At 52.3% G+C, this 19890-nt stretch overlaps 2 protein-coding genes across 2 annotated transcripts in view; one reads left to right on the top strand and one right to left on the bottom strand.

Moving 5' to 3' along the window:
- The window catches only part of CFAP61 (cilia and flagella associated protein 61), a 126547-nt gene extending 124779 nt beyond the window's left edge, over positions 1-1768 (top strand). Inside the window, exon 21 of the mRNA XM_054179708.1 lies at positions 1665-1768. Coding sequence (XP_054035683.1) covers positions 1665-1684 — 20 coding nt within the window. The 3' untranslated portion in view covers positions 1685-1768. The remainder of the gene's footprint in view (positions 1-1664) is intronic.
- Positions 1769-5475: 3707 nt separating this feature from the next.
- The window catches only part of RALGAPA2 (Ral GTPase activating protein catalytic subunit alpha 2), a 138398-nt gene continuing 123983 nt past the window's right edge, over positions 5476-19890 (bottom strand). Inside the window, exon 39 of the mRNA XM_054179713.1 lies at positions 5476-6967. Within this exon, the coding sequence (XP_054035688.1) occupies positions 6813-6967 (155 nt within the window). The 3' untranslated portion in view covers positions 5476-6812. The remainder of the gene's footprint in view (positions 6968-19890) is intronic.

The raw sequence follows: 19890 nt of genomic DNA, 5'->3' as shown, positions 1-19890 counted from the left end.
GGTTTGTGAACTGCCAGAGCCTTCCTCTCCTCCCAGCACACAAAGAGCTGAACACATGGTTTGGAACAGGTTGGTTGCAAACTGAAAGGAACCAGGGAGATTAATTACAGGCTGCAGGGACCTTCAGGGTCCTCAAAGATGCAACTTGAATACCATTGTGGGCAGAGAGCGAGCAGGAAGCTGGGAAGAGCCAGCTGCCAGCAGAGGAACAGTCTCTGTGGTGCCACTTCTCTACTTCTCTAGTGTCATTTTTCAGCAATTTTGGTATCAACAACCTGCCACTTGCAGCCATCAGTCTGCTGGCTGCCTCCCTTGGAGGAGCTGCTGGGAGACACATGTAGGCATACCCAAAGCTTCTGGGGATTGGCTGTGCCCAGCAAGAGGGTGGGAGGTGTCCCAGGCACTGGGGCAAGCCCAGGAATGGGCTGGGGACAGGGGTTTTGCCATGGATCTCAGATCTCTTCCCCATGCCAACTTGTTCAGTCACCCACATTGCTTGGTAGTGAGCTGGTGGATTGGAAAACAGTTCTTGGAGCTGCAGGAGCGTCTGCCTGGCCGTCCCAGGTGGGCACACAGTGCCACAGGATGATGTGTGGTGATGCAGTGTGCCACAGGGTGATGTGGGCTGGCAGTGCTGACACTCCTCCTGTCCTGTCATCCACCTGCAAGGGTGCTGGGTCCTCGTGGGTGTTTAGGCTAGCTGCACAGTGCAGCGAGTTGGGCACCCAGGTGAAGGATGGTGGTGCCAGGGCCACACCTTGCATTCAAACAGCTCAAACCCTTCCATGTAGATAAACGACCTCATTATGGATTTAGAGAGTCTCCACTAAATTTAGGTGAGAGTCCCCATTACAGAGGTCTGCCTCATGGAGACATCTGATCTGTTCCATGGGGAGATGGGCAGCCCAAGCGTGGCCCTCCGTCTCCTGGGGCTGTCCTATAGACAACAGCTCTGGCGCAGGACACCAGCAGGGTTTGTGTGAAAATGAATCCTCCTTAAGCTCACAGCTGCAAAGATCATAGTGCCAAGGCACAAACATCCAGCAGGAGCAGGGAGGGGATTGTCCCCTTGTACTCAGTGCTGGTGAGGCCACACCTCGAGTATTGGGTCCAGTTTTGGGCACCTCAATACAGGAGAGATGTGGAGGTGCTGGAGCCAGGGCAGAGGAGGGCAAGGAAGCTGTGAAGGGCCTGGAGAATAAATCTGATGAGGAGAGACTGAGGGAGCTGGGGATGGTTAGTTGGGAAAAGAGGAGGCTGAGGGGAGACCTCATTGCTGTCTACAACTACCTGAAAGGAGGTGTTAGAGAGGTTGGTGCTGGTCTCTCCTCATAGGTAATTAGTGATAGAACAAGAGGGAATGGCCTCGAGCTATGACTGGGTAGGTTTAGACTGGACAGTAGGAAGAAGTTTTTCCCAGCAAGAGTGGTCAGGCATTGGAATGTGCTGCCCAGGGAGGTGGTGGCGTCACCAACCCTGGATGTGTTTAAAGGTGGTTTGGATGTGGTGCTTGGGGCTATGGTGTAGGGGTGACCCTTGCAGAGCAGGGCTATTGGTTGGACTTGGTGATCATGAAGGTCTTTTCCAATCTGAATGTTTCTGTGATTTCTGTGATCCCAGTGATACTCCCTCCCCAGCTCCTGGTGTTTCTGTTCTTACCCCAGTGCAGGCAGGAAGGGACTGAAACCAGGCAGCGGTGTGCGTGGAGGCAGGGCGCTGGCACGGCCGTGGCAATGTCGTGGGCACAGAGGAGAGCCAGCGCTGGGACACCTTTGGGAAGCCATCCTCCTGTTACGGTAACTTGGCTGCTGTTGCTAACAGGCAGCCCCACTGACACCTCCTGGCCTCTGGGAAAGCATCACTGTTAATAAATAATAATAAACTCCTGGGGCTTCAAAGGCCAGGGAGCACAAAGCCAGCTGGTTCCTGCCTTCTCTCTTGGGCCCCAACTGCCTTGCCCAGAGCCAGAGGAATGCTGCCAGTTCAGACTGAAAAATTTGTTAACCTAAAAAACTTAATTTTCCAAACCTTTTCTTACGTGCTGGGGGAGCTGAGGTGAAGAGAATGACCAGAGAGGACTGGAAGCCCTGCATATGAGGAAAGGTGAGAGCACTGGGTTTGTTCAGCCTTGGGAAGAGAAGGCCTAGGGGAGACTTCATTACCATGGAGCAGAACACAAAGGGTGACTACCAGGAGGATGGAGACTCCCTTTTTACAAGGAGTCACATGGAAAAGACAAGGGGCAATGGGGACAAGTGACTGCCTGGGAGATTCCCTTTGGAATAGAGAAGAAAATGTTTCCCCATGAGAACAGGTAGAGATTGGAATCATCTCCCAAGGGAAGCAGTGGATTCCTCTACGTTGCTCAGTTTTAAGGCTCAGCCTGACAGGGTGCTGGGCCAGCTTATTTCAACTACACTGTTCAGCTATCAACCTTGGACCAGATGATCCTTGGGGTCCCTTCCACACTCTGTCAGTCTGTGACTCTTCCTGTGCTGCACTGGACTCCTGACCTCTGTCAGGGTGTGGGTGGCTGCAGGATGACTTCAGGATCAGTTGTGCAGCAGTGCAGAGCTTAGTTACCAGGGTGAGGAACATACATATTTCCCTTTTTCCTTTTCTTTCCTATTTCTTCTTCCCCACCCGCCGCCCTTTTAAAAATTATTTTCTTCCCTTCCCCTCCTTTCCCTCTTTTCTCTCAGTATTTCACCACTCTCACCGTAAAGAGCTTCCCCCTGATGTCCAACCTAAACCTCCCCTGCTCCAGTTTCAAACCATTGCCCCTCATCCTAACACTCCAAGCTCTTCTAACCACTCCTTCCCCAGCCTTCCTCTAGGTCCCCTTCAGATACTGACATGTAGCTCTAAGGTCTCCCCAGAGCCTTCTCTTCTCCAGGCTGAACAGCCCAAATTCTTTCAGCCTGTCTTCATAGGAGAGGTTCTCCATCACTCTGATCAGCTCTGTAGCCCTCCTCTGGACCTGCTCCTTCAGGTCCATGTATCTCTTGTGTTGGGGTCCCATAGCTGGCCACAGTACTCCAGGGGAGTTCTCACTAGAGCATAGCAGAGTGGCAGAATCCCCTCTCTCCATCTCGTGGCCAGCTGTCACCAGCTGTCTTTTGCTGCTGCCAAGTAAGCCCTTAACATCCCCCCAGCACAAGGTGTGAGCACCCTGATGGAACTATGACTCAGAGTGGACTACTCCGTGTTCTTCAGGGCTGTCTCCATGGAGCAGAACCTCACCATTAGGAAGGTTGGGTTTGATGTTGCTGCAGGTGGCCTGGTGCTAGGGCATAAGGGGCTGCATGGTTTGGAGCAGGGTGCCACAGCAGCACCTTTCTGCAGTGCTGGGGTGGAAGTCTGCTGGGGGTTCCTGATGGGCTACCATTGGTGGTAGCAAACTGCCACCAGCCTGGCAGTGGCAGCTGTAGTGAACACCACTGTCACATGAGGGGCTGTGGCTTCTACCCTGCCAGGGTGGCTGCTGAGGTGGGGTCAGTGCAATGGGAATGTGTCAGGGAATGGGATGAAACCCACCCCCCACCACCAAATGAAGACAAGTGGTCTGTAGCAAGCAGATGAGGAAGGAGAGGGATTTTGAGCAGCAGGATCTGCACACAGCAGAGGAGCACCCTGCAGGCATGTGTGAGAGCCTGCCAGGAAGGGCAAGTCTGGTGGTGTGTGAACGGTCCCCCCCAGGTAAGGTGCCTGACACGTGGGCCGAGACACCTGTGGCCATCCTGTCCTTACAGTGACAAAGGCACACTGCTGAGGACATGCAACTGACTTTTATTCTTTAGAAGGGGTTAAAATCCTCTGACTTTGCCTGAAGCCATTCATTCCTCAGCCAGACAAAAGCAATTCTCAGGAGCAGCCTGGCAGATTCAGGCCAACAAACCTTTTCTTTCCTCTTCAGCCCACAGTTGGTGGCAGGGTGAGACAGTCCCTGTCACCCTGCACAGCAGGAAGTGCTGGGAACAGTGGGAAGCACCCACCCTATGGGAGCAGCTGGGAGCCTAGGAGGTGCAGCCAGCATGGCTGGGGGGTCTTGGGCCCCCAAGCCAAGAGAATAGAATAGAATAGAATAGAATAGAATAGAATAGAATAGAATAGAATAGAATAGAATAGAATGGAATAGACCAGGTTGGAAGAGACCTTCAAGATCATCGAGTCCAACCCATCATCCAACACCACCTAATCAACTAACCCATGGCACCAAGCATCCTGTCAAGCCTCACCCTGAACACCCCCAGTGACGGCGACCCCACCACCTCCTCGGGCAGCCCATTCCAGTGGGCAATCACTCTCTCTGTGTAAAACTTCCTCCTAACCTCCAGCCTAAACCTCCCCTGGCGCAGCCTGAGACTGTGTCCTCTTGTTATGGTGCTGGTTGCCTGGGAGAAGAGACCAACCTCTGCCTGACTACAACCTCCCTTCAGGTAGTTGTAGACAGCAATATGCAAGGTGGGGATTCAGATCTGCAAAGCCACAGCATTGGGGCAGCTTGAATTGTGCCCCGGGGCTGCAGCCCAGATTAGGACCAGCTGGGACCAGCTGCTGGCGTCACTGGGTGGGCACAGAACTGCAGCACCCCCCCATGCCCCCACATACCACACAGGTAGGGACCTTTTTATTGCTCCTTCTGTTGTGAGCCGAGATTTATTGAGCCGGGGGTGGGGGTAACAGAAGAGGTCCGTGATCCAGTTCATCGTACAAAACCACAGCTGATGTTTCTTTACAAAGGAGTATTTTCAGTTGGGGTTTTTTTTCCCTTCTTTTTACATCAGGAAAATTCCATTTCCATTGGAGTTTGAATTCTTCCCTGAATCGGAGGTGTGTATTGCTCTGACACGAAAAGTCTCCTTTCACTCAGGAGAATGAAATTCTTTCCGACCATGGATGTGCTAAGGACAAGGCAGCCCTGCCCGGGCCGGCCCTGCAAATAAATTCAATGACAACACGTGGTTTAGTTCCTCATCACCTGTCCCAACACAAAAATCAGTAGAAAGCAAACCCAAAATGTGAGGCAGAACTGGCAGTCAAAGCCCTTAGTGAAGGCTTCTTCCCAGCAGGATGCTGAGTCATCCACGCCCCAGCCAGGGTCACGCTCGGTGCCGCTCTGGGCAGCCCGGCAGCACCCTGGGCTGGGCACCTCAGACCAAATCACCCACCAGAGAGCCCATGGAGCTGCCCTGGTGTCAGTGGCAACGTTCATGAAACAGAATTCCCTGCAGGGAAGTGACGGAGCTGGACGCCAGCAGGCAGACAGACGGATGGATGGTCACAGTAACACGGGAGTGGGAGTGCAAAAACCATGGTGACCCTCAGAGCCAACCACGAGAAGTTCAGAGGAGTGCATTGCAGTGCCAAGCAACAAACCAAACCAAGACCAACAAGGGGACCCAGAGGTGAGGAGGGCAGGAGGGGCTGACACAGCACTGGGGCAGACACTGATGGTCAAACATCAGCCACTGGCTTTGCATCCCTGCTGCCAGGAGCAGGACAGCCCAGGCTGGGTGGGAGCTCAGGCCCAGCACCAGTCAGTGTTTCATGAGGCCCTTCAGGGTAGAGCAGTGATAGATTTCTGCCCTTGGCCTGGTTCACACCCAGGGGCTGCAGGTTGAGTTTCTTCTGTAGTTTTTTTAACACAGGGGATGTTAGCCATGAAAAGTTATTGCCCCTACAAAGCTATGACCCACGTAGGCTGAGCTACATGTCCTCCTTGGAGTACAAGCTCTATGTACTACCCAAAGGGCCAGCAGGACCCTGCACATCCTCAGAAGCCTTCAGGTTGGGTTTATTCTAACTAAGGAGTCAGGCTGCAGGCCATTGCCCCAAAGTTGTGACAAGGGGAGGTGGTTACCTAGGAGGTGCCTGTCTCATGATTCACAGCATGGTGAGAAGCAGTTGTGAGGCACTGGCTCTTCCAAAGGGAATTTGGGGTTGTTTTTCTAGGAGTCCACAGCCACTGCATGCACCAGCCAGGGCAATGCCAAGGCCAAAGGCAGGGCAGAGGAAGGGGCTTCCCTCTGAAGTCAAGGCAGAGGGGTGAATGGTTGGACCCCACTGGCACAGCAGCTGCTAACTGGCACCTCAGGCCTGGGCCTGGCTCTGCTGTGCTGTGCCAGGTATGACCCAGCAGTGGGTACAGCAGCATCAGCTTCAGGGTGTTAGATACTAGGTAGTGATGTAGGCCCCTGAGCAAGACACCATGGTGAAACTGATTTTAGTGCACGGGAAGCTGACAGTGCCCTCCTGGATGTGGGTAAGAGACCTCCTTGGTGAGTACTTAGCTACGTGCACAGAATTGGAGCTGGGTGTGACATGGACACAGGAGGGGAGCAGAGGCTCAACACAGGCTGGGCAGCACCTCCAGCATTCACCTGTGCCCCAGAGGAGGGGAACATCTGTACAAGGCTTGGCCCCACTCAGACGCAAGGCCCTAACACCATCGAGTGGCGACCGGAATGACTAAAAGAGATGCTCTAGAGTTCCATTCACTAAGTGGTGTCAGTACTGGTTTGTGCCCTCTTGATGGGACACCAGCACTTGTGCACAGGTGCTGGGGGAGGAGAAGTGCTGCCAGCAGCGGCCAGAGCTCCTGTGGCCTTTGGAGGCCGTGTGACGGACACGGCTTGTGAACTGTGCGCAGGTGAGCTCCGACCACGTCCGCGGCTCTGCGAGCATCAGAGCAGGCCCTGCCCCCTCAGCACCCGCCCAGCCCAGCAGCGAGTTCCACAGAGGCTGTCAGTCCGTTATCCACGGTAAGGTCTCTGGGGTCCCCTGGGCCGGGATTCCGCTCCCGCAGCAGCTCAGCTGGAGGCCTTGCCGAGCGCGCTGGCGGAGCGCCGCAGCTTGCCGGAGACTCTGCTCTTGGAGGTGCGCGGCAGCGAGGGCGAGGGCTGCTCCGCCAGCTCCAGCCCTGCGGTGACAGGCAGCTCAGCGCTTGTGCTGCTGGGGAGGCAGCCTGCAAGACACAAGGGGCACAGCGGGTCAGAGGAAGCGGCTCCAGGGCCGTCCTAATGCAGCCCCTCGTCCAGATCAACCCCGGCACCAGCCGCGCCTGCAGCCGCGCGCCGACGGGCACCGAAGCAGCCCCGCACCAATCCTGCTTGTCCAGAGCTCCAACACTGCCAGCACAGCAGGACTCCAAAAATACTTCCAAATACTTCTTTGAAGTGTGTGTTCTAGGAAACTGGGGGTTTGCTGTGTGTCACTGAACAGCACCCCTGTAGTTAATCTCTTGTGGAGAGCGTCCACAACACTCAACCTGGAAGCTGCCGTCTTAGCCTGTGATTTGAAGAAACTCTAAGGAATGGTGAAGTGATGTCCCTCAAGGGGCTGAACTGGGAGCAGTGCTGTTCCATACCTTCATCAATGCTATAGACAGTGAGATTGAGGGCACCCTCAGCCAGCCTGCAGTGATACCAAGCTGAGTGGTGTGGTTGTTAAGACTGAAGGAGGGGATGCCTGCCATCCAGAGGGACTTGGACAGGCTGGAGAAGTGGGCTGAGGAGAATCTCATGAGGTTCAATGAGACCGAGTGTAAGGTTCTGCACCTGGGTTGGGGCAATCCTCAATATCAATCCAGACAGGGGGACAATGAGGTGAGAGGGGAAAGGACTTGGGGGGTGTTGGGGGATGAGAAACTGGACATGAGCCAGCAATGTGACCCTGAGTAGCCTGATCTAGGAGGCATCCCTGTTGACTGCAGGGGCTTGGTCAAGATGACCTTTGAGGGTCCCTTCCAACCCAATGCAATCTGTGAATTCTACTCAAGGGCTGAGGCACCTGGGCAGCTGTGGAGGTATCCATGTGTGTTGAAGGTTTGTTGCTGAAGAACATTAAGTGACATCTCAGTCACTCCCCACAGGCCTGGAGGCAGCAGTAAATGTGTGCCAGAAGGAGCACGGGTGAGGATGCAGCGATGACGTGGGAGAGGTAATGGCGCTCCGAGGGATACGCCACACGCATGTTGCAACCTGCCCCTGCTCTTGCTTCTGGGGCTGCCACCTGTCCCCAGGGTGCTTCCTGCTCTGAGCACCATTTCGTCAGCTCCCTCAGGGCAGTGTATTTTTAATCCATGTCACAATGCTCTAAATTGTAACACAAAGGTGAACTCCTGGCTGAGAGAGCTGGAAGTAGCTCTGTGCTGCAGAGCACAACCTGATGGTTGCACAGAGCTATTGCCGACTCAAGTTGAATTTTCAGGCTGCACCTTTTATTTCACAGATTGCAACAGGCTGGAAGGGAACCTCAAAAGTCATCTTGTCCAACCCCCCTGCAGGCAGCAAGGACACCTCCAACTACTTCAGGCTGCCCTGGGCCACATCAAGGCTGATTTTGAGTATCTCCAGGGACTGAACCTCAACCACATCCCATAGTTGACTGAGCTGTGCTTGCAACGTGCAGCTCATAGAATAGTTTGGGTTGGAAGGGACCTTAAACATCATCGAGTTCCATCACCCCTGTCATAGAATAGTTTGGGTTGGAAGGGACCTTAAACATCATCGAGTTCCATCACCCCTGCCATAGCAGGATCACCTAGAGTAGGTCAACACATCCAGGTAAGTCTTGAATGACTCCACAGAAGGAGACTCCACAACCTCTCTGGGCAGCCTGCTCCAGGGCTCTGTCACCCTCACAGTGAAAAAGTTTTTCCTTATGTTCACCTGGAACCTCCTCTGCTCCAGCTTGCACCCAGTGCCCTTTGTCCTGTCATTGGGCAGCACTGAGCAGAGCCTGGCTCCATCCTCATGCCACTCACCCTTCACATCTTTATAAACATTATGGTATTAAACACTGTATTAAAGAATAACTACTGTACTACACAGAAAAGGTGAGGAGCGTGACTCAGTGTGCAGAGGCATTTGCTGTGAGAACACCGTGGAGCTGTCAGGTTTGGGTTCAAACCAAGCCCTGTGGTGCTGCTGGTGGGGAGGGAGGCGTGCGGGGCCCCGCGGGAGGTGTCCCTACTTCCCATTCCTGCGGTCAGGCAGAGCGGCAGATGGTCACCAACCGGAGGAGCTGAAGCAACACTCATGCAAGAGCTGCACAGCGCCCGGCCCGTGCAGGTGAGAAGCAGGGCAGCAGCACCCCCGGCTCCGCAGCACCCCACACATTCCTTCAGTCCACCTCGCCCCTGGCTGCCGCTTGGCCACGCACCCCTGCGCCGCCGTGATTGATATGGAGACAGCAGCTGCGGACTGAGCGAGCAGGAAGCACAGAGGAGAAAAAGGCTTTCATACAAATATTATAATTCCACTTGCAAGCTGTCTGGCAGAGCTCTAATTACTTGGCCGTCTTGCCAGGGAAGCCTGCGGCTCTGTTCGGAGCCTCCCCTCGCTCGGGCACGCGGCAGTGCTGACGTTCAGATGCTCGCGAGAGGCTGAGTTCTGTTTGCAGGGAGATCAAGGAGGGCTTCCCACTTGCCCCCTGCCTCTCGCTGGGCTTGTTTCGGGGGCTGCACAGGCAGTGTGAAATCGTAAGTGGCCAAGACCAAGCAGCAGCTGGGCAGCGGTGTACTCAACAAAAAATGCTGGTTTCTGACTCACAGGTGGACCAGAGGAGAGGTTAACATTTACAACTCAGCCAAACGTGTGAAATCTCCAAAATCAGGGGCAAACCCCAACAGAAGCTGCACAGCAGCCACTCCTTCCTGCAAGTCAGGCTGGCTTCCAGGTGAGCTCTGCCTCAGAGGTGATGCTGTGCAGCTCCTGTGGGTGCTGGCCCGTGGCTGCCCCATCCCCGCTCCCGTCTCGTGTTGCCTCGGACACAAAGGGGCACGAGCAGGCTTCGCTGGGCCCAGAACGCTTCCCACTGGGGCAGGAGCCAGTGCTGACCGTGCCCAGCAGCTGCACGGGCGGGCATCACCCACAGGACTCAGCGTGGGGGTAGCAGGAGGAGATGGCACCGGGCACAGGCAGAGACAGACCCCGAGAGCCCCACAGCCACCACGGCCGCGCGCTGAGCACAGGAGGAGGAAGAGGAGGAGGCAGAGGAGGAGAGCTGTTAGTGATGCAGCGCAAGGCCAGCAGCAGGGCCTGCGGGAAGCACGGCTCTTACCTGCGGCAATTACCGTAACGAGACCGTTACGAGCTCTAATCTGAGGGGAGAGAACACAAAGTCAGGTAAGTGCAGGAGCAGCATGCCCAGCACGCCCAGCACACCCCGCAGGAGGCTCGGGACGGCTGCCCACAGGTGCCTGGTGCAGCCGAAGCTGCCCCAGGCGCTGCAGCAAAGCTGGCACAGGGTGGGTGCCTGTTGTAAGGCAGCTCGCGATAGGAAGTTCACCTCGATACCCTAAGGGACCCAAGGAGAAATGGGTACCCACAGCTTTGTCCTGGCCCCTGTTGGGCTCTTGAGTGAAAATCTGGAGGGAGGCTGTGCTGGGCAAAACTGGAAGAAGTAGTCATGTCCCTGCCACCTGTGCCAGCCCTGCTGGTGTGCTACGTGGGGAGCCTCTTACTCCAGCTACACTCTCAATGCCATTAGTGGTCACAGTGTGTCAAACTGGCTGAGATGTGAGGCTTCACACAGCCCTAAAGCACAGTGGCACTGCAGGCAGGTTAAAACCCCAGAAAGCAACCATCAGACCTTTCCCTGGGCCACATGAACTTCCCAGGAGTGGAAACCCCTGGGTGTGCAAATCCACATCGTGGGTGGGCACAGGACTGCATGCAAATAACAGGCCTGTGAATGACAGACCAGCGGCCTCTGGTCTCCTACAGGTACAAATGCTTCACCAGGGAGGGCTTAAACCTTGCAAATAGGTTCCTTGCAGGAGCGGGGATGAAAAATTCAGTTAGTAACACAGATGAGATACACTGTAAATGAAGAGTCCTCTGGAAAGCTAGAGACAGGTAGCTTATTGTACTCTAAATCTGCTGAACAGAACAAATCTGGTTTCTCAAACACCACTGGGATGTGCTCTAGGAAAGATCCTTTAACAGTTTCTCTTCTTCTGGAGACTCCTGAAAGCAAAATACTTCCCTTTGCCCACCCCTTAGCATATACACAAGCACAGCAATAGTGGTACTGAAGGTGGGGAAAGATCTTCTCAGCCTTCCCATGGAGGAAACAGGTAAGACCTGTGCCAGGACTGGGGAAGCACAGCACTACCACCATGCCACTGAGCTGCTGGGGTCCAGCTCCTCACCAGAATGGTCTGAACCTCCTCAAGGACCTCACATGCAGAAAACTGAAACTAAACCAACCTGTCAGCTCCCTCAAAGGGACACTGATGTCAGAGGAGTTTTTTCAACCCAACCCAACCAACCCATCTGCAGTGTTCCCCAGTCCTCCTGTGGCTGACAAGAGTCTTTCCAGGTTGACACTGTTAGCAGCAGCAGCATTTAATGGTACAGCAGGGACTTCACACAGGTCCTTGAGAGATGGGAGCCTCGCTGATGTGCTGAGAAGCTGCTGACTTTCTTTCAAGAACCACAACTGCAAAAAGGGTGCAGGCTGTGTATGGCAAATGTCATGGTGTGTAACCCACTTATGGGAAAAGGGCTGCTGGTCATGTGTGATCATTAAGGAGTTTGAAGCTTTATATTTGATAAGACCCTTGAGAAGTTTTCATACAGGCCATCACCCGCCCCCACCCTGCCCCAATGCACCTATCAGCCACGACAGGTCTGGGGAAATCTCTCCCAGTAAATGCCAAGGTAACAAAATTCCAGAAGGAATCCCCATGTGAGGCACTGCAAAGCTGACAGGCTCTAAAAGGGGAGGTTTGCTTCAGTGCTGCTTGGTTATGAAAAATAAACCAGCACCTTGCAAAGATATACCTGAAGCAGTGAGAAGAGTCTGAACTAGAGGTTAACCACAGAATTGTCAGGGTTGGAAGGGACCTCAAGGATCATCCAGTTCCAACCCCTCCCTGCCATGCCCAGGGACACCTCACACTACAGCAGGTTGTTCACAGCCACATCCAGCCTGGCCTTCAAAATCTCCAGGCATGAGGCTTCCACCACCTCCCTGGGCAACCTGTGCCAGTCTCTCACCACCCTCATGGGGAACAACTTCTTCCTAACATCCAATCTGAATCTACCCATTTCTAGTTTTGCTCCATTCCTCCCAGTCCTATCACTCCCTGGCACCCTAACAAGTCCCTCCCCAGCTTTCTTGTAGGACCCTCCAGATACTGGAAGGCCACAACAAAGTCTCCTCAGAGCCTTCTCCTCTCTAGACTGAACAGCCAGCCCCAGCTTTCTCAGTCTGTCTCCATAGGAGAGGAGCTCCAGCCCTCTGCTCATCCTTGTGGCCCTTCTCTGGACATGTTCCAGAACTGGAAGCAGAACTCCAGGTGGGGTCTCACCAGAGTGGAGTAGAGGGGGAGAATCACCTCCCTCGACCTGCTGGCTACCATGGGAAGAAACAACCCTAAAACCAGTGCTGGCAGCCCCCAGCTCAGGCGATGAGTGCTTGGCACCACCATGCACACAGCCTTGGTCATTTTAGGGGTTTGGAAATAACTCCCCAAAATCAAAGTTCTAATCAGCTGTGACCTGGGAGTTGAATAGATCTGCACTGGTCAGAGGGCTCATGGGACCACAGGAAGCACTAGTGGGTGTCCCTCCTTGGCTTGCAGGCACACAACACATGGTGTGGCCTTCAACCATGGCCCCAAAGGCAGCAGGATGGCACTGCTTGGGGGCTCTCCTCCCCATGGCTGCATCACTGCAGAGGAAAAATGCAAAGGGGCCACATAGCCTGGAGCCTTCTCCTGAGCTGACAGCTCAAGCAGCTGGAGCTGTCACCCAGCAGCAGAGACAGGCCCATCAAAGCTAATATTTTTCCCCATCCCTGCAGTGATTGCTAGGGAGGAAGCCTGCCCTTGCCATCTTCCCTCACAGGGACTGTAACCCTGGGAGAGCTCCCTCTGAGATGATCAATTAGGTGAATAAAAGAGGCCTGTGCAGAGAGCCCTGAGGTTACTCTGCTGCAGATCCTGAGGTTACACTGGGATGAGGGACAAGCAAGGCCAGCACCTACCCAGCCTCGGGGACAGATCCAGGCTGTATGACCTCAGAGGTGGTGGGCAAAGGGCAAGACTGCCCTGGCACCCAAAGCTATCTGTAACTGATTTGCAGGGAGCTGCAGAGTAATGATGCAACCTCCCTACCATTCATGCACCTCTGAACCAAGCCTGGTCATCCTGGTGTCAACTCACACCAGATCACCCAGGCCTGAGGAGCTGCAGAGTGTACAAAGCTGATGGCACCTAATAGTTCCATGATATTGATTATGGTTTTGTCCTCTTTATTAACAAACCATCTCTAATCCTTATAAGGAATCTGAGAGTTTTACTAGTTCAAGAAAGCATTCCTCTGTCATGGAAAAACACTACCACACTGCCCACAGCATAACCTTTGGGTGGTGCAGGGAGAATGCAGAATCACAGAATGCCAGGTTGGAGGGGACCCCAAAGATCATCTGGTGCAGCCTTTCTAGGTAATAGTATAGTTGAAATGAACTGGCTCAGCACCCTGTCAAGCTGAGTCTTAAAGCTGAGCAGTGTAGGGGAATCCACTGCTTCCCTTTGGGAGATGATTCCAATCTCTGTGCTCACAGGGAAACATTTTCTTCTGGATTCCAATGGGAATCTCCCAGGCAGTCACCTGTCCCCATTGCCCCTTGTCTTTTCCATGTGACTCCTTGTAAAAAGGGAGTCTCCATTGTCCTGGTAGCCACCCTTTATGTTTTGGTCCATGGTAATGAGGTCTCCCCTAAGCCTTCTCTTCTCAAGGCTGAACAAACGCAGTGCTCTCAGCCTTTCCTCACATGGCAGCGCTTCGTCTGCCAGTCTTCCATCCATAGCTACCAGCAAGGCATTTAAGCTCTCCAGGCTGCTGAATGCATGACCAGGTTAATGAATTAAAGAAGACACCACAGCCTGGCAAAGATCTGCACTCACTGCCCAGGCCTGGAAGCGGAGCAGTGGTGCTCGTGATTTCTGGTAACCAGTGCTGCTGCTGCAGGAGGGGAGTGCCTCTGCTCCGCCACTGCCTGCCCTGGCTGCAAAAATGGGATTCTGCTTATAGCACCTTGTGCTGCCTCAGAAATCGTTGGGATTTCTCAGCTTTCCCATGAAACTATCCAGCAAGTGCACCAGAATCGCTGGGCCATGTTTGAACACAGCCATGTGGGCTTCCCAAACAGGGAGGGAAGGAGGGAGGGAGGGAGGGAGGGAAGGAAGGAAGGAAGGAAGGAAGGAAGGAAGGAAGGAAGGAAGGAAGGAAGGAAGGAAGGCTATGGATTTACTCCACGTGCCTCGCTGAAAGGCATCCCTGGGGAGAAAGGGTAAATTTGGGGTTTCTGCAGAACATCCTGACTTCCCTCCTTCATTAAATCAGGTAATTATGCTTGATTCAATTGGAAATTTCATTTGGCACCTTTTCCTTCTCTGCTGTTAAGCAGCTACCGTGGGCCAAGAGACAATTTCACCAAGCAGGAAAGGACGGTCTGCCACCAGGCTCTGCCTCTTGGTGATGCCAAGATGCAGACAGAGCCTCTGCCAGTGCCTAGGTGAGCTGGTAGCTACTGGGAGAGGGATGGGAACCCTCTGTATTTCTGATCCAGGGGTCTGAGGCCGGGAGTAAGGGAGGTGGTTATGGAATTACCATTTCTGCTGATGAGTAGAGGTTAGGAGGTACAGGCCCACAGTGGCATGGTGCTGAAAGCTGTCCCAGCACATTACTGGATTGCTAGGCACTGCACGTTCCTGTGCTGGTGAGAAGGCAGGCAGCAGCTATGTGGGGCAGGACAGCCATGCATGGGTCAATGACAACCAAGACCCTGTGGCCAAGAGATGAGGAGCACCTCCTGAATCCACTTGTGCAGCTTCAGGGCCCCTTGGAAGATGCTCCAAGCTGCTGGCTACAACAGGCTGCCCACCTGGCAGGGAAAGATGCTTGGTTTGCTGAAGATCAGCTGTGAGAACTACTTGGATCAGAGAGGGGAAGCAGGCCAGGCCCCTGCATCAGCTCCTGAATACTCTGCACAGGGTAGAGGAAATAAACCAACAAACACCTCAAGCTCTGCCTCCTTTGGTAACTCTTTCCACTCCTCTCCTACACACCCCTGAGCTTTCCCCCTTTGTTTACTGCCTGGACAACCTCCACAACTGCACCGTCTGGCACCCACGATTGCACATTTTCCTTCTCACCTCCTGAGAGCTGAGTTCACACAGACCTCCTAATGAGTTATCTGCTAATGACCGAACTTGTCCTGCTTCCTTCCACCTTGCAGGGCAACGCCCGTGCTGGAAAAGGGAGGATTTGGCTCTGAGGGTCAAGCCCACTCGAAGCACCGGGCATAGCTCCACGGCAGCTCCGGGCAGGGCCGGCAGCAAGGGCCAGATGGTTTCAGCACCGCCTCTTCCTGCAGAGGGAAGGGCTGAGCCATTGGGCTCCTAGCTGCCCGTGCAGCCTGGAATTTTCTGACTCCCAGTTACTAGAAATTAATTTTTCAGTTTCAGGCAACACTGTCAGCTTGCTCAAACGCAACACTTGGCTTGTGCTGCAGTGTCATGGCACAGCTCCTCGTTTTCAGATGTGTGTTTGTTTAATGTTCAGCTCCATTCAGCTTCCCTAAAAATATGCAAAAATATTATACAGCACCTGGAGAGACTTTCATTTCCCCCTAGCACCAGAAGGGACAAAACAGCCTGCAGATTTCCAAGGGGGGGGGAAAAAAAGAGCAGGAAAAAAAAACCCCAAACCAAACAAACCCAAAAGGAATCATTGCTCTGTTTGGATTAAAAAGAGCACAAGTCTGGTTTAGACAACAGCTTCTCTGGGATTTGTTTAGCTTTGTTTCCATCAAAAATCCACTTCCAAATCCCAGCCCCCTCTGAAATACTCCCTTTGCTTTAAAGTGGGAAGGACAAAGCTCCACACCTAGCAAAAAAACCCACCACAAAAGCAAATCTTGTTTGTTGTACATTTTGAGTGTTTTCCCCAAGAAATGTATATGCCTGTAAAAGTCCAGAGACAAAAGAAAAGCATATGTCACCTTTTCAACAAAAAGGCTGCAAAAATCTCAGTTTTATGTAAATAAGCAGGCACAGCTCCCAAGGCTTGGAAAAACCAAGGGACGCTGCAAGCGTCTACAGTGCCCCCACTCAAGTGTTGCTCCTGGGCAAGGCTATAATATTCATTAAAGAATCCATTTATCAACAGATACCACATGTCAGAGTTTTCCAGCACAGTTTTCCTGACACTCCACCGAATATGCTGCTTTATAAAGGGGAGATGGAAGGCAATAATCCGAGATGCTTCTGCTGCTGCCGCTCCGCTCCCCAATAGCCATTAGCGACTCAGCCCGCCAAGATTTACACTATATCCTTTCTGATAACGTCAAGCATTATGCTTTATTTTCCAAATCATTAGCATGCACAAGAATGACCTCATGGTGAACAGATGCACTTGGATATGGCAGTGATTAGATCAGTCCTCTCAGCAGTCAAGTGTGCCCATTTCAATTAACCCTTTGAAGCACTAACTGCACGGCTGCGCTGCTGGGGGGGGTGGGGTGGGGGTGGGTGGAAGGCAGGAGGTTTGCAGCTTTTCTTGAAAGCAGAAATCCACCCTTCTAAGTCGACAACCCTGAAATACCCATCTTGCTCTGGGGGAAAAGTTCTCTCTCTTCCCCCTCTGGAACAGCCAACTGCTTCCATTTCCTAAGGGTTAACACAGTTCTGGCTTCTGATCTTAAAAAACACCCAAGCCCAACAAACGCTTCTTAGCCAGACGAGGTAATTAAAGTTGGAACGCTTCTGCATCTGTTTGTGTCTGCTTCCTTTCCATCAGGGTTGGGTGTTTTTTAAAGAACACACAACTATTTTGTTGAATAACTGTTTTTCTTTTTTTTTTTTTTTTTTTGTTTTTTTTTTTTTTTATGGGTGTGGGGGAAAGAACAGAAAAAAATATAGCAGCTTAAACCTGCCGTCCTCTACAAGGAGGGAAATCTGCAGAGGGAAAGGATAAGAATAATTCAATAGTGTTGGATTACGAAGGATTTCCTGGGCTGACTCTCATACCCAGCCTAATTAAAATACAGCATGTAATGTACCAGTTTAACAACAAAGGACCCTACTCTGGGCTTTTGTTCCTAATCTGCACATCCCCTAAATGAGTTCAGGGATGTCCATCCTGCCTACCCGGCTGCGTTTGCAGCCTCCGGGATACGCGGGGCTGTGGTGCGGTACAGAGAGAGGGAGTTTAAGGCTCTGCTTGTGAAAACAGCAAATGAGGTCAACTGGACGATTTTGGTGCATGAAACACAGCACCTGCAAGACTCCCTGTGACAGGGGAGGAGAAGCCAGGGCAGACTGCAGGAAACCCCACCCCATCTGACCCTGGGGAAGCATCCCAAGAGAGGCAGTGCTAGAAAACACAAAAACATTTAGTTTAAATAACCAGATCGTCATCAATAGCACACTAATAATGTGTGCTACGGACAGCTACAGATTGGCTTCATTTAGTGGCCTTGACTTGCTTCTTATGCTGTGGCAGCCACTGAAAACAATCTTAGTTTCCTTTAAAAGTGACCCTTTCCACTGTGCACACATGTACACAGTGCTGACAATTAGTTGGCTTTAAGATCAGAGGAGAATTAATCTTAAACTGACCTGAAAAGTTGAAGCTAGGCAGGGTTAGTGGTATCAGCGGGCTTGTTACTTGGGAAGGAGACACACAGACTGGTGTCAGCACCACACATTTATGGCTCTGCGATTTCATTTCTCTGTTTCACAACAGAAATTCCCCTTCCACACAAAGGGAAGTGTCATCCCTACTCCTTAAGTGGAAGAAAGCCACTTGGCAGGCACAGGACAGGTGAATGTAAGCCTGGAGGAGGTCTGGCTGCCTGTGGCACAGGGGGACAGGCTGGGTGCTGGGCTGCTTGCCCCTGTCTGTGCCCACACCTGCAGAAGAGTGTCTCATCCCTGTCTGATCACTAAGGGAAGAAGAGATGGCTGCACACTTACTCAGTCTGCTGGTTCACTCTTTATTTCCAGGTGCTGCCAGTATGTTTTAGCAGTACCCTGCCAAACCTGAACCAGGACAAACGTGGAAAAGACAAGGCTGAGGCAGGTGCTCGCGCTCCGTAGGCAGCTCTGCACAGGGCTCTCTGCATGTGGGACAGGCACTCGCCCGAGTGGCGGCTGGCAGCAGTGCTGGAGCGGGGAGGATGCATTCAGCTCCAGGCCAGCATGGCATTTGGTGGGAAATACAGCAAAACGGCAACGACTGGCACGGCTCTTGGCAACACTCGACCAAATGTGCAAGCAGAGAGGTAGGGAATGTCAGCAGACTCTCTGGAGCAAAGACTTTGATGCTGGAAGTCGAGACTGGCCTCCGGTTTCTTTGGGAGGGTGAAATCAATCCTGACGTTCCTAAGCCCAAAAATCAGGCCCTGACTGTGGCAGGTTTTACTCTTAAAAAGAACAAAAGTGTGAAATCACAAACCCACATTCAGGTACTAATGCTTTCATGCACCCTGACACACTTCAGTAGCTCTTAGGAAGCATTTTAGGTATCTCTGGCATACAAAATCTATCACCACCGGCTTCAAGAAGTATGACCTGCGTGCTACTATTTAGTTGAACTAAATTTGTGCGCAGTGAGGGCCCCGTGGGCTGGGCAGAAGAGGGTGAAAACGAAACCCAGTCCTGCACAGAGCAAACCATTCGCAGCCTATCGATATATCTGCGCTGCTACTCGCTGATGTGCCGACAGATAAACGACTCCAAGTGCTAACAGCACCGGGCACGAATCTACATTTCTATTGAAACTGATAAATTTGGTTTTTTTTCCCTCTTGCCTCAGACTTTTGGCAGAGTGTATAAAAGAATTCAATTCACAGCTGTCCCACTTTTTTCTTTCTTTCTTTCTTTTTCTTTTTTTTTAATGTAGAAAACATTAATCAAAGCTTTAAGTTATAAGCTTTTCTACTGTTGTTTAGTATTCCAGTTCAACAAAGATCAATAGAGGCCATCCCTGTGTTTCTTGACGCCTCTCCAGGAAGCAGAGGCGCGATTATGTAAATAGCACCGGCTCCCCTTTACTTCTGCCAGCTTGCTTATCTCCAAAGCCTTCTGCCTGCTGCTCCTGGCGACCAATGCAAGGACACCCGAACACCTCTTATCTCCTCACAAAGCTCTGAGCGCGCGAGGATTGCAGCCAGTAACGCTAAACAATGCTGCGCGCCTGATTTTATTTGTAAGTGATTTATTTGGGCAAATTTAATTTCTTCCTTCAATTTTTCATTTTAGATGGAAGAGATTGGCTAACGAGTTCAGGCTAAAGAGAAATAGAGCAGATGTCCTGCAACATCTATACGGCTCCGAAATGATCTATTAAACAATCCGGAAGAGCGGCAGGGAATAATTAGAAAGCGCCAGTTTCACCCTGTGAGTGTAAAAAAGGGGATTAAGGAATCTTTGTTAAGGAGTCCGACACACGGCGACCATATACTCTTTTTTTTTTTTCCTCTTGGAGGCTGGAGAAACAAATCTTGAGGGTACTAGAAATCTGCATTTCAGAGCCACAAGCTTCCTTTCAGAAGACACTTGTTTAAACTCCAATTAAAGCAGCGGTTCGGATCTCGCCGACCGCGTGCTAGCTCCCAGTCTCGACAGGGCACGAAAGGCATCGGCTCCCGGGGTTCAGCATCGCATTTTCATCGCTCGGTAGGGCTGATGAATGATGATCAGCATCGGTGTGTGTGGACACACACGCACGTATAGCCGCAACGTAGATTAAAAGCCCCCAGACAGGTTCCAGGCCAGGTGTTGGAAGGCAGCCTGACATTTGCTCATCTGTTTTGAAGGGAAGCGTCAGCACACTGCACGCCGCTCTGATTTCCTAACAGAACACCGTT

The sequence above is a fragment of the Dryobates pubescens genome, chromosome 3 (assembly GCF_014839835.1).
Source record: "Dryobates pubescens isolate bDryPub1 chromosome 3, bDryPub1.pri, whole genome shotgun sequence".
Taxonomy (NCBI): domain Eukaryota; kingdom Metazoa; phylum Chordata; class Aves; order Piciformes; family Picidae; genus Dryobates; species Dryobates pubescens.
The sequence above is the reverse complement of the archived record's forward strand: the minus strand, read 5'-3'. Positions and strand labels throughout refer to the sequence as shown.